The sequence below is a fragment of the Hippocampus zosterae genome, chromosome 3, assembly GCF_025434085.1.
Source record: "Hippocampus zosterae strain Florida chromosome 3, ASM2543408v3, whole genome shotgun sequence".
Taxonomy (NCBI): domain Eukaryota; kingdom Metazoa; phylum Chordata; class Actinopteri; order Syngnathiformes; family Syngnathidae; genus Hippocampus; species Hippocampus zosterae.
The window spans coordinates 19819902-19835223 of NC_067453.1; the positions used below are offsets into that span (position 1 = coordinate 19819902).

The 15322-nt window shown below is 41.3% G+C and overlaps 1 protein-coding gene across 7 annotated transcripts in view; it reads left to right on the forward strand.

Annotated features, from left to right (window-relative positions):
• The first annotated feature begins 4469 nt into the window (after positions 1-4469).
• Positions 4470-15322, forward strand: part of myrf (myelin regulatory factor) — a 31148-nt gene continuing 20295 nt past the window's right edge. For 3 of the 7 annotated variants that reach the window (XM_052061855.1, XM_052061857.1, XM_052061856.1), the window contains exon 1: positions 4471-4952. In XM_052061855.1, the coding sequence (XP_051917815.1) occupies positions 4907-4952 (46 nt within the window). In that variant the 5' untranslated portion in view covers positions 4471-4906. Of the gene's footprint in view, positions 4953-11329; positions 11491-15322 lie in introns of those variants that run through there. The other 4 variants (XM_052061861.1, XM_052061858.1, XM_052061859.1 and 1 more) reach the window with 3 other exon arrangements.

Genomic DNA, 15322 nt, shown 5'->3' on the forward strand with positions numbered 1-15322 from the left:
TGGGAATGTGGATCGACAGGTTCATTTAGAGCATGACCTTTCCTCTCAACTCCATCTTCGCCATGACAAATTGATACAGAATCTACATCATCTGATTAGAACAATGAATATAAGTTTCACTCGCAAAGAGGACGTAATAACAGCCACAAGGCTAAGAGGCAATGAATAAATGCAAGTAGGAATTGGGCGAGAGAAATTTTGGCACGGTGTGGAATTCTCCGGCAGTGAGTAGACTGCCAGAGCGTCCAAATAAAGACTGAGCAATTACTCCCTAATGGGTGACAGGTGTGTAAATGGCGGGCAGAAAGCCCGCCCCCTGCTGGCAACCCCGGGACGTGACAAGACCGTAAAGTTCTGAAAGTCTTCTCGGGGGAGGATCTCTCTTTTCCAAGTGAGGACCGTGGCCTGAGAATGGGAGGTGCTGATTTTCATCCCAGTTCCTTCACACCAAGTTCATTGTACATTTAAAAAAATAAAAATTAAAAAAAATACCCTGCCACCCCCGAAATTACTAAAAGTAAAATGGAAAAAAAATCCGAAATAAAATAAAAACAAAAAGGATTTTTGAGAAAGAAAATGAAACTGCCTAAAACTAAATCTGACGTTTGTAAAACTGACTAAGACTAAAATTCTAGTGAGAATGAGTATTCAACATGAGTTTTTGATTTCAGAATTGTTGTTTATTACTTTTTAAAAATTATTGCACTCGACAAATACTCCATATATTAAAAAACTAAAATGAATACTAAAATGAATGCAAGCATTTTTGAAAAATAAGTAATATTTACATTGATTTAAAAAAAATATTTTATGCATTTAAAAAAAAAAACATCAAAACAAAATAAAAATTGACTATAATGAAAAATCCCAACTATTATAACTCTGCTTCACACCTGGTTGCAAACTGCTCCAGCGTGAGCTGAAAATGGCGGCTTGATGAAGCCAACCGAACCACGTCATCCGCGAAAAGCAAAGCGATAATACTGAGGCCACCAAACCAGACGCCCCCAACGCTTCGGCTGGGCCTAGAAATTCTGCCCATAAAAGTTATGAACAAAAGTTGGATTACTTCTTATTACATTATTATGATACTGTTGTTTAAATATGAAATGTCAACACATATTGTGTGCATACCAGCAGTGAGGGGCCATGTAAAAGGAGTGAGCTTGATGAAAGCATGTCCAAACAAAGGTTTGACCCGTGCGCTTGACTGTTACTCAAGGCCTCTGAGTGCTTTGTTTTTATGCCAGTTACTATGGAAACATTACCGTGGCGTTTGATCATTAACTGAACCTGTCAGCGCTGACAAATCACCTGTTTGACGAATGTCGGGTGCAAAAGGGGCTGGAAATACGGGCACTTGATTAATTAGTGTACAGGTAGTCATCTCCTTATGTGAGCATCCCAAAGTTGCTATTATAGTGTTGATCATAAATGGACACTGCTTTGGACAGCCAAATTATAGCACAGTGATAAATGTATTTTTTTTTTATTTTACATGCAGGAAGCTCATTGACAAAGGGTTAAAATTTCAGCATGCTGTCGAGTCCCGATAAACCAAGTTTAGGCCTCGAATTCCATCGTTTCACCCAAGCGCTGTACTTAAAAAGTTCATTTGAAAGCCTCTCCAGTCTTTCTCAGAGCAACTGCACCCTCTATTGAAGGATGCATGCTGCAGAACGGTGTATTTAATTCAATTGCGCATGGGGAAATAAGATGCAGAACTCTTTATTTGATCTTGCGGGACCAAAATGAACTATCAAAAACCTTCCTGAAATATTTGTCATTTTACAATCCAGTTGTAAATTCCCATACATGACTCAATTTGCTTAAACATATATTTTTTAAATGCACTTATGATACAGTCAGAGCCTCTCATGTGGCTATTTTACATAGATGAGCAATCCGTGTGCCCACAAAAATAATACACGACGAAGACTGTGTGCATCCACTCCGGGTGTAATATTGCCCCGCCATCTTCTGTACCCAGTGAGGAAACCTTGAGGATGTGGCAGCATTACGCTTGGGTGTACAGTATCACTCGAATGAATGCCACGCTGATCAATAATTCAAACTCGGTCTCTAAAAGAGAATACAAAAGAAAATAACAGACCATGAGATGCTAATTACACGGATTTAAAAAGAGTCTGCATTGTCAATTTCTGTGATAAAGAAGGACGCGCGTTATCTAAGGACTGACTATGATCGCCGCCAAATGGCTGAAACCTGAGCCAAATACAAATTTAAAGTGAGAATAGAATAAGAAGTAAGTCTAAATGCTAGCGATTGATGTCCTAAGTGAAAAATAGAATTAAAGTCTTTGTGCGCAAGTATCGGGACACTTAGCCATTGCACAGAATGTGTGACGTTCGTCCATTATGAACAGCTTCCACTCTTCTGGGAAGATTCCGCAAGAAAATCTTAGAAGTATTTGATGGGGTTGAGGTCAGGGCTCTCAGGGTCTTCCGTTCCAAACTCGTACAAGCAAGCTTGCTTTGTGCACTGAGGTGCAGTTGTATTGGAACAGAAAAAAATATATAGCATCAGAATAAAATAATAATTGGAGGTGGGACTAAAAGGTTCAACAACCACTGTTGTGTACAATAAACACTATTAAAAATGTGATCATTTAGCCACTGTACATGAATTGTAACAAGCAATAAAGTTTGTGTGACATCAAAATCCCATACAGCCAACAAATAAATAAGAATATAGTATACAGTTACAGTGATACTGATACAGTTATAAACGTATCAAATGAATGAAACACATTTTAGGGGACTTCTCATTGTACTGGTGCGTATGCAAATGATTGAGCACTTCTAATTCAAGTGAGCCCAGAGTTTCATTTTTCCGCTGCGTTTTCACGATGATGCCGTAATTCAAATGAGGGCCCCAAAGCCACTTCATCGTGATATTGACCCAAATTTGGAGTCCACGAGCAGCTCCAAGTCACGCATGAGCATACCATCCACGATTATAAAAAGAGCGATAAGAGATACAGGACAGCGAAATGAACTGCCTTAGCATGGCCAGCTGTTTCATTGTCCCCCCTCAGCATCTATCTGGCTCTCTGTCTTGCTTGTCCTCTCAAACAATCTGCATAGTGTGGCCCGCAAGAAGGGAGGCGTTGTTTGCCTTGAATGGAGGAAAAGCACAGGGGGTGAAAGGGGGTGAAGAGGGAGATGCTCCAGCTGTGGGGGGGGGGGGGGACAAGACAACACAACAGCATCTCACATGTGGCAAAGGGGAGGTGGGCGCCCAGGCTGTGGGGGCTGCACACAGTGGCATTGTTACGGGGGTGGGGGTGCTGCTGATAAGAGCGAGAGAAATGGATCATTCCCTCAAGTCCTCCCCTCCTCGCCAGGCCTTAACGCAAAACACTCCTGTTGATGTAAGATGTGGAGGCCCCGCAGATGTGTTCTAAATCATCAAACTACATAGAAGAATTGTGTTTTATGGTTTTTATTAGAAAACATATCTTATCTGCACTAAATCCAAATGTTTTTTTTTTTTCAAACATAAATCGCGGTGACCGTATCGAGTTTTGTACATGCGTTCCCTCCTCCAGATGTGTGTGTTTTGGAAGATTTACAAAGTCAAACCTCAGTCAAGTGTTTTAGATGATAAGCGTATTCAACTGGAAGAGCGTTCCACAATGGATGTGTAAAAGTCTCCAATCATACATACAATTAAATGAGCCAATCGCGCACAATAGTGTGCTGTGCTTAAATCGTAAGATAACATAGCCGTCTAATTTGAATGGCCTTTACCACATTTTGAGATTGTACATCTATACCCTGCAAAAAAAAGAAGAAAAAAAAACAGCATGGACCAGCATGGTTTTTGCAGTGTTTTGTTTATTTTTATTTCTTTTATTTTATTTTCCAGCGTTTTTTTTCTACTCAATTTTAGACATCACTATATTTTGTCAACCACGATACTCTGGTTGTGTGATTAAATGTATAAACATTGACTTGCAGTGCCGAAGCGATGATACATTTTGGAGCGGCTCACTATTTATAAGGAATTTAGTTTTGACACATGCACGGCTAAACAGTTTTAGGAGCGAGATGGACTTTTGAAGGTTGTGCTGAACCCATCCAGGGTTTTTTGGGGGGCAAAAACACGGAGTGAATGCAAATAAGCCCAAGCAATTGAGTAGGAACTTTGCAATGTTGGTGCTACTAAGAAAAGGGATCAGATCTGAAGCACGTGTAAACAGTTCTGGGAATGATATGATGAGTTTTTCCTAATGAGCTGTACTGTTGAGCAAAACTCAAATGACCTTCTCGTTTTCAGAATATCTGCTTCAAGAAATTAGCCAAACCAACGGAGAAACACTCTAAATTATTCTTATTTTTTAAATTGGTTTATTCATTTGTTGCTTCGATTCTGCCCATTTGCAGCCCATCCCTCACCTGCCTCATCTCCTCTCCTCCGACGCCTCTCTTGTCCTTGCTCACATCCTGTCCAAGAGGGAGCGGCAGGAGGACGGAAACCAAATTCACTCGCCTTGGATGACTTTTACGCAACTTTTACGCACACCATTTGATCGAATTCATGACCTGACCCCCCTTTCTGTCCTGGCTTTTTTCGACCCCACATCGTGAAATGGTTGCGGTGGCGTGTGGGAATTGAAGGAAAGGTTCGCTTCAGAATGATTATCCACAGCACTTGCGGATTTTTTCGGAGAAAGTAGATTCTTTGGCTGCGTTTCCGCACGAGCAGTTGAACAGTGTGAAGGAGACGCTCTTCGCGTGCAGTGCTGGAGTGAAGTGCAACATTACGTTGCTTCCAGTCATTTCTGGACTGTGATGCAACTGTGAAAGTTTCCCCCATCCGAATTTCTGTCGTTCGGAGAAGGGGGGACATTTAATGGATTTTTTATGTGGCACCCGCTAGGATGGACGTGGTAGATGAAACTGAAGCTTTACAGAGATTTTTTGAAGGTAAGTCGCCGCGCTCTTGAAAAGTTCGCGTTGTCGATTTCGTGTTGTTGTTTTTTTAACCCCAGTTCAACCCAACTTCGACGTAAAAACACAATCAGTCCGCCATTACTAGTTCTACCTGTTTGGATTTGTAATTCTTTGCAGCACTCATTCACCTTAATGTGAGCGTGTCAGCTATATAGCCATCCTTTTTTTAAACCCCAAAACAAAATGCAAGCAAGCTGAAGGGTTAAAGGGTGCATCAGCAAAAGTGATAGTGATGGGTAGCAGATCAAGTTTAACTTGCGCGGGGTTGGAGGTTAGAACTCAAGTTGAGATGATAAATGGTGCCTTTTGCAAATGGCAACAACAGTTTTGAGACATGGTCAATGTCATTTCAGGTGGTTAGTGTGGAATAATTGCATTAAAAAAAGCAGGAAGTAATACTTAAATTTGTTAGTGACAAACTTTTTGTAAATGTTTTCCCCCCATTCTTTGTTGAGCATGGCAGCACTGCATTGATTGATTTTAATTCATCCCAGGATTGACATTGACTCACTTTCTCATAATAAATCTTGCAGAATACATCACAGGCAAGATATTGACGTTTCGTCTGTTTGACAAATTCACAGCACTCCCATGATATACAGCGTGTCTCAGAATTCCCAGCTCACTCATTTGACATCAATGTCAAGTGTCTCTCAGAAGTCAAGTGCACATGTAGACACTCTTACGGTTTTATGGATAATCATTTGTGTAAAAACTGAACACTTTGTTACAGTATACATGTGGTGCTAAGTTATATCCACAGCCACCCGGACTGTCAGAGATTCCGTGCCATTTTGACAGGAATTTAGTGTGTTTACATTCTTGCTTTGGGAGTAAGAGAGATGTTCTCTATCTGGCTTCATGTGAGCCACACTCACTTGCACTAAAATGTCAGTGTGGCCACGAAAAGTAAATAGGTGCTTGTTTTTGATGCTTTGAGCCTGTGTCAGATGTTGCCTTTGAGGGACTGCTAATGATGTGATAAAAGACGGTGAGCTTGCAAGCCCTTGATAGCTTTCTCAGGGAATTCAACTGTGTGAATCAAGTATTCAAGTCAAGTCAACAGTATTTATAGAGCTTTCAAACAGCCATCGCTGCATAAAAAGTGCTGTACATGTAATATAATGATAAAACAATGGGATTCTCTGTCATAAAAAAAACCCCAAGCTGATTCAAAGACATTAAACAAACGTTTTCACTGGTGATGACATCACTTTTTTATTCCTTATTTAGCTCAGTTTCAAGACAAAGACAAAATAATGGTCAGAAAAGTTCATGCTTCGATAATGATGTCATCGCTTTAAACCAAGTTGCTCTGAGTCATCTCTCCGAAGGGTCTGTATTTGCCTTGTATCTTGGGTGACAGTATAGATTACCTTTATGTAATTATACTATGTACAGACTAAGTTTCGATCTACTTTTACGTCTTGGTTAAGCAACACTCATGTCTCTATTATTCATGCTCAGTGAAAGTCTGGCACGAGCCATGGTGTAAATTTACGTCAGGGAGGACTAGACCAAGTTTTGGTATTTTTGTAGATCTGTGCAAGCCAGTGCAGCGTGGCACATTTAAGAAACGGGGCATTTGTGCTGTTGTGAGGGTGGACACAGCCCACTTGATTTGCCACCATTTGTAGTGGCTCCTCACATTCCCTTTTAAATGGCGTGAGTGAGAGACACCCTGATAGTCCTTGATGTGGTGGAAGAAGACACGGATTTGCTTGACTCATAACCAGACCTCCATCTTGGGAATGATGAGCGCTTGGAGACTGCCTTCCACCATGATCCATGTGTGTGTGACCCCGACCCTCGCCGTCTCCACACCTGATGAAGATGATAATAATAATGATAAGAAGAAGTAGTAGAAAAAATAGTGGCCGTGGGTTGCATGAGTTCTTTTCTGCAATGATTCAGAGGGTTCAAATCATGCTGTTGTCATATTTCCAAATGAAATATGGTGATAGCCACCACATGTCCGCGAAGCTCAGAATCTGACTGGACTTCCGAACTCACCAAAATCGCATTACACTACCTGTGCTTATAGTTAAAAGTAGTCCCGGTAGGCCGAAATGTTATTTACTTTCAGCTACCAAATTGTCAAACGCATCAGGTGCATGTCGAAGGAAACGCATAGAAATGAACCAAATTCACAAGCAACAGCACTGAGGCTTGCAAAAGCCTACAAAACGTTACACCAATTTTCACGGTCAGAGCACAGTTATGCTGATGATGAATATAGCGCCCTCAAATGTTGGACCAAGACGGTTCAAATCATATACCTTTTGTACACAAAAATCGACTCAATGTTGGCTTTGAGGCTTAACCATCGGGAATTTCGGGGAAACATGTTAATTTTCACAAACGGCTGGTGTATCATCGGGCCGATCCTGGGCATCACGGCTGACCGACTCTCTGCCCTTTAGATGAATGTAAATTTCCCCATTGCGGGACAAATAAAGGATATCTTAATATTAATCTTAAGAATTTTTTTACATGTGAACACATTACATGTTATCATGTAGTATAACAAATGCTGCAAAAAAAGTTCTGAAAGATAGGATTTGACTTGAGATTTTAGATGATTTTACAGTTCTTGTTTTTGCTGCCATTATCCAACAATACATGCACCCATCACCGTGATGGATCTCACTCGTGAGCTATGTTTTAATAGGATGACCAAAATATGTATACATCACACTAATGCACAGCTCACATTCCTGGCATAGCCCCGGCCGGTGGTTGTTAAAACACAATGAGGTGAGACTGGTGTGTTTCTCCTCAGCAGACTCCATTAGAGTAACAGTGAGCAGACAGGGTGAGGAGGTGAGACAGAGCAGACTCACAGTGCTGAGAGAATCGCCCGTTGGGAGAAAGCCAACCGAATCTCCACTGCCCTTCCCCACCCCACCGCCACCACCACCATAACTTGACCTTCTCATCTCTGACTCACTTAGACAATAAACAGTTGCTCACGCACACACGCACACGCAAAGTTTAGTGACATTTATTGCTGCTGCGTTGATTCATCTCAAGTAACCATCCCTTCAAAGTCAACTGAAGTATTGATTGAAATATATATTATCGTCATTTGGGTTTTGTGTCAGGTGTCATGGACGTTTCCAGCAGTAACTCACAATGCTTTGAGATAAAACACATGCTGTGTTTTAAAAGCTTCAATGTGCACAAAATGTGAAGCACAACGAAATTAAAGCCACTTGACACTCCAGTAATGCATGGCTTAAATGGAGTAGACACTTAACAATTTTTTATTTTAACATATCAACCAATTTCGGAAATGTGACAGGCCTTCCACTTGGTGAGGGCAAAAATGCTTACTTACTAGAAACCAGATGTCTGTCAAAGTACCAAGTGTGACTTATAAGAAGGAGCATGGTTCCACAAGGCATACAAGCTACAAAAAAATCCAAAGAAGAAAAAAATAGTCCTCCTGTCTACTACTACCAGTAGTAGAAGTAGTGGAGGAAATGGAAAAGGCTAAGCTAACTGTTAGCTTAACTGCTAGCTAATAATTTGCAGTTGCAAAAACATCTTGTCATTTTTTATGTGGTGAATAACTTTAAATACATGTTCTGCAAAAAGTCAACACAATCAGTTGCTCCTTTATTTTTGTCCAGGAACAGCATGAGCTCGAGTTTTCTTCCTAATGGGCCATCAAGTCATTCGAATCAGGATCTGGACATCCATGGCTTACCCAAACTCGGTGTTGATCGCACACATCAGGACTTGCGATTAGAAATTTTGAACAGGTTACGATCATTAGCCACGACTGTTTTTTACAGATCGGGGTGCAGAAAAAAAAATTATGAATAACATACACCATTGCTGAAATTCACTTTTAATTTTCAGTATGCATTTTAGTTAATGATTTGTAACTCACATGTTGCTTCTTGCGCTGTAAAGTCGTAATCCACTTTTGTTGTTTGACTGAATAAGATTACGGGCCCATGTCTTTGCTGCCATCATTAGATGAATCTGCTGATTTTGATTTTTCAAGACAATTGAAAATATTTTCTGAAAGCTGGGGTTTTTGTCCATACGTATCCTTTGTTCTGCTCAAGATCTATTGAGTCCATACCTCATCCTGTTGAGGGTCGCAGGGAGCTCAAGATGACCTCGGGCTGAACATGAAATACTGGGCGCCAGTCAATCACAGGGGCAGCCAGCTAATCCATATGATCCAGTATTTCAGGCATTTCGGCCACACTTTTCAAAGGGTTCTGAAATCAGTAAAATGGGAGATTGTACCAAATTCAATCCAACTGGATGTCTGTATTTTATAAAAACATACCGAAACATGTTTTTTAAATGAGATATTAAGCACGAGTAGCCGAGGCAAATTACATTACGGATTCAAATTACCATTAGTAGTTCAGTGGGTACGTTTTGGGACTACAAATAATTTTTTTAAAATGGCTCATGGGACTGGTTCTTTCACATATGCTAGCCTGCTCCCAGAGCAATGTTAAGAGCACCCAGACTACTCGGGGCTGCTACACCTGTGAACAGCGCCATCCCATGTCTTCACTATTTGTGTCAAGTGGTTCTTTTGATGGAGTTAGTGTTTGCTTTTTATTGAGCCAACGCACATTTTTGACATTAGAAAAAAAAATCTCACAGCACACCGTCAAACAAAAAGCAGTTCAATAGATCACGGACAGCATCACATCTTACATGTTGACGCATATGTTAGACAGCATGGCGTGAGCACAATCAGCCGCACTTGTATCATGTCCTCATTCATCCGTTAACTCCCCACCCAGAAACATGAATGTGCCAATGGTTGAATGAAATGCTTGGCCGCTGCTAGAGAAAAAAAACACACACACGTTCACTCAACAACTTTCTTGCGTTGCAGAAAGTGTTTCAGTTGAGGCCAACTGATGGACTAAGTGTCTGAGCAGCACTGACATCTAGGGTGGTGCATACATCACAGCCTGGCTCTTTATTCCTTTGGAAAACAAAAATTGCAGTTCATTACTCATGTCGATGTATCAGAATTCCTATTAAGTTCTCTTGTACTCCCAGAAAGCTAGTGAATCATAGTTCCAGAAGGCCATTTTGGAAATGTTGCTTGAAAGCCGTACACAGCCGCCAGCCTTCTCTGATTTACAGCTCGGAGGGTGATTTACTTTGAGAGGAATGTATTGTTTGAGAGCGGCCGGGCGTGAGGTGCTCACGTATGACTTTTCATTGTCATGCCTTACCTTCATCAGTGCCAACAGTCATTCTCAACCAGAGTGTGTGTGCGTGTGTGTGTGTCCTCAAACGTTTGAGCGTTTGTTAACACAATCACACCTTTGACTTTTCGGTCTTATTGCACTGTAATTTTTTTTTTAATTATTAATATCCTGTGTGTTTTAAATGAATTGTGACCTAAAACTTATTTGGTATTGGATTGGAAGTATGTAAGTCAAGTTTAAAGCTCCACACATTTCAATCTGACTTGTCAATTGAAAGACAATGTTCCTATTTAGTCCATCTGCTGGATCTGTTTGGTTGTGCCCCCACTTGGCCACAATGCAGGTGGATTGTATGAGTGGAAGGATTTGGATCCTAATCAAAATGTAATAAGATCTTTTTAGGAACATTGCCACAACCTCTACCCTCACTAAAAAAAGCTACCTCCTACACAGATCTAAAATGTCTTAAGACTAACACATTATTTACAGAGAACTTAGGGAACATGCACCTCATTTGACGTTCATAAAAGTGGAAAACATTTGCTGGAGCTCCAGTTTTATCCAAATCTACAGCAAAATGTAATATTTGTTCCTTGGCCCCTGCCTCATTTGTTTACTAGTTCTTGTGTAATCCTGCTCACTAACAGTGATGAAAACAAACTCCTTTGACGAGGTCAAGTGGGGGAAAAAGTCGTTTATAGTGAAAGAATTTGCAATAAAAATATATAAATAAAAGCAGCTGTTTGGGAATTTTCTGAATTTTATCTCTTTATGATCTTTTTACCCTAATTTAACTTAACCAAGCATCTCTCTATTAGGTCACCTAATCTTTCTCTCCTTTTGTATATCTCCAGCCATTCGTTCTACTCAACGTCTCATTTCTTTTTTTTTTTTTAACCTTGCTTTCTTTTAAAGCTAGCTGCGTGTCGCGCTCCCAGCCCCGTCACTCCTCTAATCTCCTGAGCCAGGTCCACCAGTGGGACCAGTGCTTATGAGTGACGAGGACTGTGTGTGGTAGCCTGGTACAGCCCTTTCTCATGACTGGAGAATAATCCTTATTATAACCCCCTCCAAAGCCATTCACACACGCACGCACACACATACACAACAATATGTTTTGCACATAGACATGCACGCTCAGCCTCACACATACACACTTGTTGAGCCGATCTGTGGCTATCGGGTCCGCAGGAGAAGGTCGTCCAGTGGCATTAGTGAAACATGTGAAAATTAGAGCGGAATTGTTCTTCTCATCTTCCTTTAAGGGTTTTTCCATCTCAAGGACATCAACATGCTTTGGCTACGTGCAGGTACTCTGATTGATTTAGTGCTTCCCCACACAATTAGTGGCTTTCTCTTCTCCATCATGTGTATAAAATCTGTAGAATCGTTTGGCTTCGGAGCAAACACTTTGTAGTATAGCTCAAATTTCTTTCCTATCACCTTTTTCTTGTGTAATCGCTGGTCCACTGTTTGCGTTTTTCTGCATTGAGAGTTTTGGTCTGTGTTTACCTGCATTTTTTATGCAAATCGATTTGTTATCATTGAACAAAGTCATATTATTAGACTCGTGGAAGGTGATTAGAATTACACTTGAAACAATACATAATGGCTTCTCTTTGGGACCGTGCCCTTGACTTGATAGTTGACTTTCACAGGTTGGGAACATACCTATGCATACTCTACTTGTCCCTGAAAAAAAGTATAAATAGTTATCTTTGTCGAGTTAATATTGTACCGGGAGGGGGGATGGGAATGGTCTGCTGTGTGTCTCATTCGGACAAAGTAACAATCTCTTAAATGGCATGACCCAGAAAGACTTTTTATTGCTGTTGACAAAGTTTGCACTGACTTCTGTCATGTGGCATCCATGAGAGTGAGAATGTGTTTGTGTGTGGACTGAATAGAAATCGACTTTGTAACAGTGAAAGTCTTAAAGTATAAAAACCCATGTGCATGCATGACGATTTTTCCTTTGCTGGAACACGATTACAGTATTCTGGAGAACTACGAAAGCAGAACTGTGAAAATTATGGCCCGAGGTCCATTTGTGGCCAGCTGCTTGTTATCTATTAACACGCCTCTAATTCTGCTGATAAAATTGGCCCGCATGAAAAGGTTAATCAAACCAAGGTAGAGATTTGGAACCTACCACGCAATTGTGGAGATTGATTACGTCTTTGTATCCCCTTCCATGCGCACTGCTCAGTGTGACAAAAATGCCTTCATTGTACGCCCGCATCACTTTGCTGTTTTCCCCTGTACTTATTAGAGAGCACTTTTTGCACACCGTTTTGAAGCCTCTGCGCCACTTTTTGGCACATTCTCAAAGTAAGCAAATTGCCAAACAGTCACGGTAAACCAATGCGCAAGTTGAGATTATTTCCAAATGCGCCCCAGTTTCACTGAAAGACTCAACCTACCCCTCCCCTGCCCTCAAAAACACACACGAGGTACAGCTGCAGCACAAACACGCAAAGGGGAATTGGATTGGAGCAGAATGTCTACTTACCTGTGAAAAATGTTTTTAACTCAAATATCTAAATGAAGAAAAAGAATTACTCAGGGAGGGGTAGGGGGGTTGCTGAAGGGGTGCTAGAGAGATTTCTGACAGTGGCTAAACTCTCCCCAACTCTAGTGTACCACCATGCACGAAAAGTGGCTTCCCTAGAAACCAAGAAGAATTTTCCAGATGAAGTATTTTTTTGAGGAAACTGTGAAAAAGCAAACAGCAGAAGATGGGGCCAATCGTGCGAAGAAAAGCAACAATGTCTCCCGGCCACCTGGCAGAGAGAACCACAGAGGGCAAAATACATCTCCTGCGAAGCAAAGTGGTCCACTCATGCCTCGTGAAGATCCGCCCAATACCTTAAACCACCTCTTGATTCAGCTCCCACTGCCCCATCGGGGACCATCTGATTCCGTGATCCCATGCCAAAGAGGATGGGCAGCTCGCAGGCTCGCGAGTGGACGGATGTCCATGGAAGAAGGCACAGAGATAAGAGGTTCACAGCCTCACCAGCCCCCACTCTACCATGGGGTTCATGTGCACAAGTACTACACATTGCATGGGATGAAGTGAAATAGGGCAGGTATATGACAGCCAAATCTAGGACATTTATGTGTTGCCCGAACAATAGTGAGGCCCACGTCCCCTTCACTGCTTAGTGCTGACAGGTGCTCCACTAACTTAGACGGAGACTGCGGGTTCAAGAGAAACACCTGCAGCAGTCTTGATCTGTGCGAATATCAAACCTGGACCAGACCGAGGCTATTCAGCCACCTCGATATCGGACGCATCAAGTAAAATTCAAATTTATACGATCTCAGGGAAATCCTCTTATACAGCTTCAACAGTACTTTGCATATTGTATGAAAAGCGAGGGGGACATTAAATATATGCCTATGATCTAATCACGCACACTCTTTTTATTTGTGTTTATTTTGGATTGTTTGGCTGACAGCCTGGCTTTCATAACACACACACACTACTCATTTCTGAAAGAGCAGTCTGTATTGAAGTGAGTCGAACAATGATTTCACTGTTTCTTCTTGGACACAGCTGGACTGAATATGAGTAAACTTGCACGCACCGTCACATCTTTGAAACTCCACTGATTGAATGATGGAGATAGAAGCTGTTCCATTCGTGTGTGTCAGACTGAAAATTATGGCTTATTATTTCAAAGCCATTCATGAAGCAGAAGCCCTTTAAAGCAGCGTTTCCACGTCGCGACAACGAGGTGTTTGAAAGTGCGAAGCCCTGTCACGTTAGAATTTACGTGTCTTTAGCCTAAAAAAATGTACTCAACTGTGGTTTCCAATAGCTAAGTAGATTTAAGTTATATAACTTACACTGCCTACAAAACATAAGCATGCCCTGTTTAGTGCGGAGAAAGTCAATCAGAGGAGAAGGATACATCTCCTACAAAGATCTGCTTGTGTTGTTGGAGGAAGGGTTTAATTCAAAATGCTTCGACGGTATTGCAGTCAATGAATTCAACGATGAATGTGAGGCAAAAGCTTCTTTTTTAGAGCACAATCCACATCAACTAACGGTTTACCAACTTGTATCATTTCACCTTGGCAATGACGCCATCATTCTCTTGCTTCACAACGTGATGTGTGTGTCGTAGCTTAATAGAAAGCCCCGAAGACATTTTTCAATCGCTCGTTGATCTTGTGCTTGAACTCTGGACCGCAGGTCTTTGACATCACTTAGACAAAAAAGGTGGTGTACCGTCATAACGTGTTTCATCTTCTCTTTGCAGTTCTGCTTCACACCTTCTTTCAGTCCATCCTGGGATGTCCAACGTATAACTTGTCCTCCTTGCCCCCGTTCTCTTCACCCTCCATCCATCCAGCCTCCCCTTTCTCCCCGCAGCATTTCGTTATCAGGCCTGCCAGTTTAGATTTACGGCTGTTGTGGGTGGGGTGCACATCTGGATCTTATTTCAGGGGGAACCATCCTGCTTTTCTCCCGCTGCACTGGCACGCATTAAGAGACATTTACCATCTGCTTCAATCCAGTGAACAGAGTGTAAACATGGTAAAGGTTGCAGAGGACCTGACATTGCAATGTGAAGATTGATGTGACACAATAAAATTCGGAGGGACCCTAATCTGGTTAAGGAAATGTGGTCTGGTTTGTACCTTGCACACTTTATGTGGTGGTTTGAACTGACCAGTTGAATTATTACTTTTATGGAGACATTTTTTTCCCAATTGAATAACTGCATTATCAGCGGATAAAAGGTGTGTCAATATGCATCTTTGATGACAATAATTCTCAGCAATTTCTCCCAACAAACTGCTTAATCTCTCAAGGAATGTATAACAAAAAAAAAAATGCACTTCAGGTTGTCTGTCAATGCCGTGTTTAACAGGTCCTTTCTCGCTTTTTTTGACTCCCCCAACACAAACACGCACACATGCACGCACACAGGCAGAACTCTCAGTTAAACTAAATTGCTCTTTGTACAAATACCTTTTGTCAATACAGTATATGACTAAGATCTTGCTTTACTTTACTAACAGGTGAACTGTGATTGGTCCTCAATTGGTCATCAATATAAAATATACATCAATAACACTCTTTCTTCTTTCTTCTTTCTACATACCGTACATTCTTGCTGCTGGAGG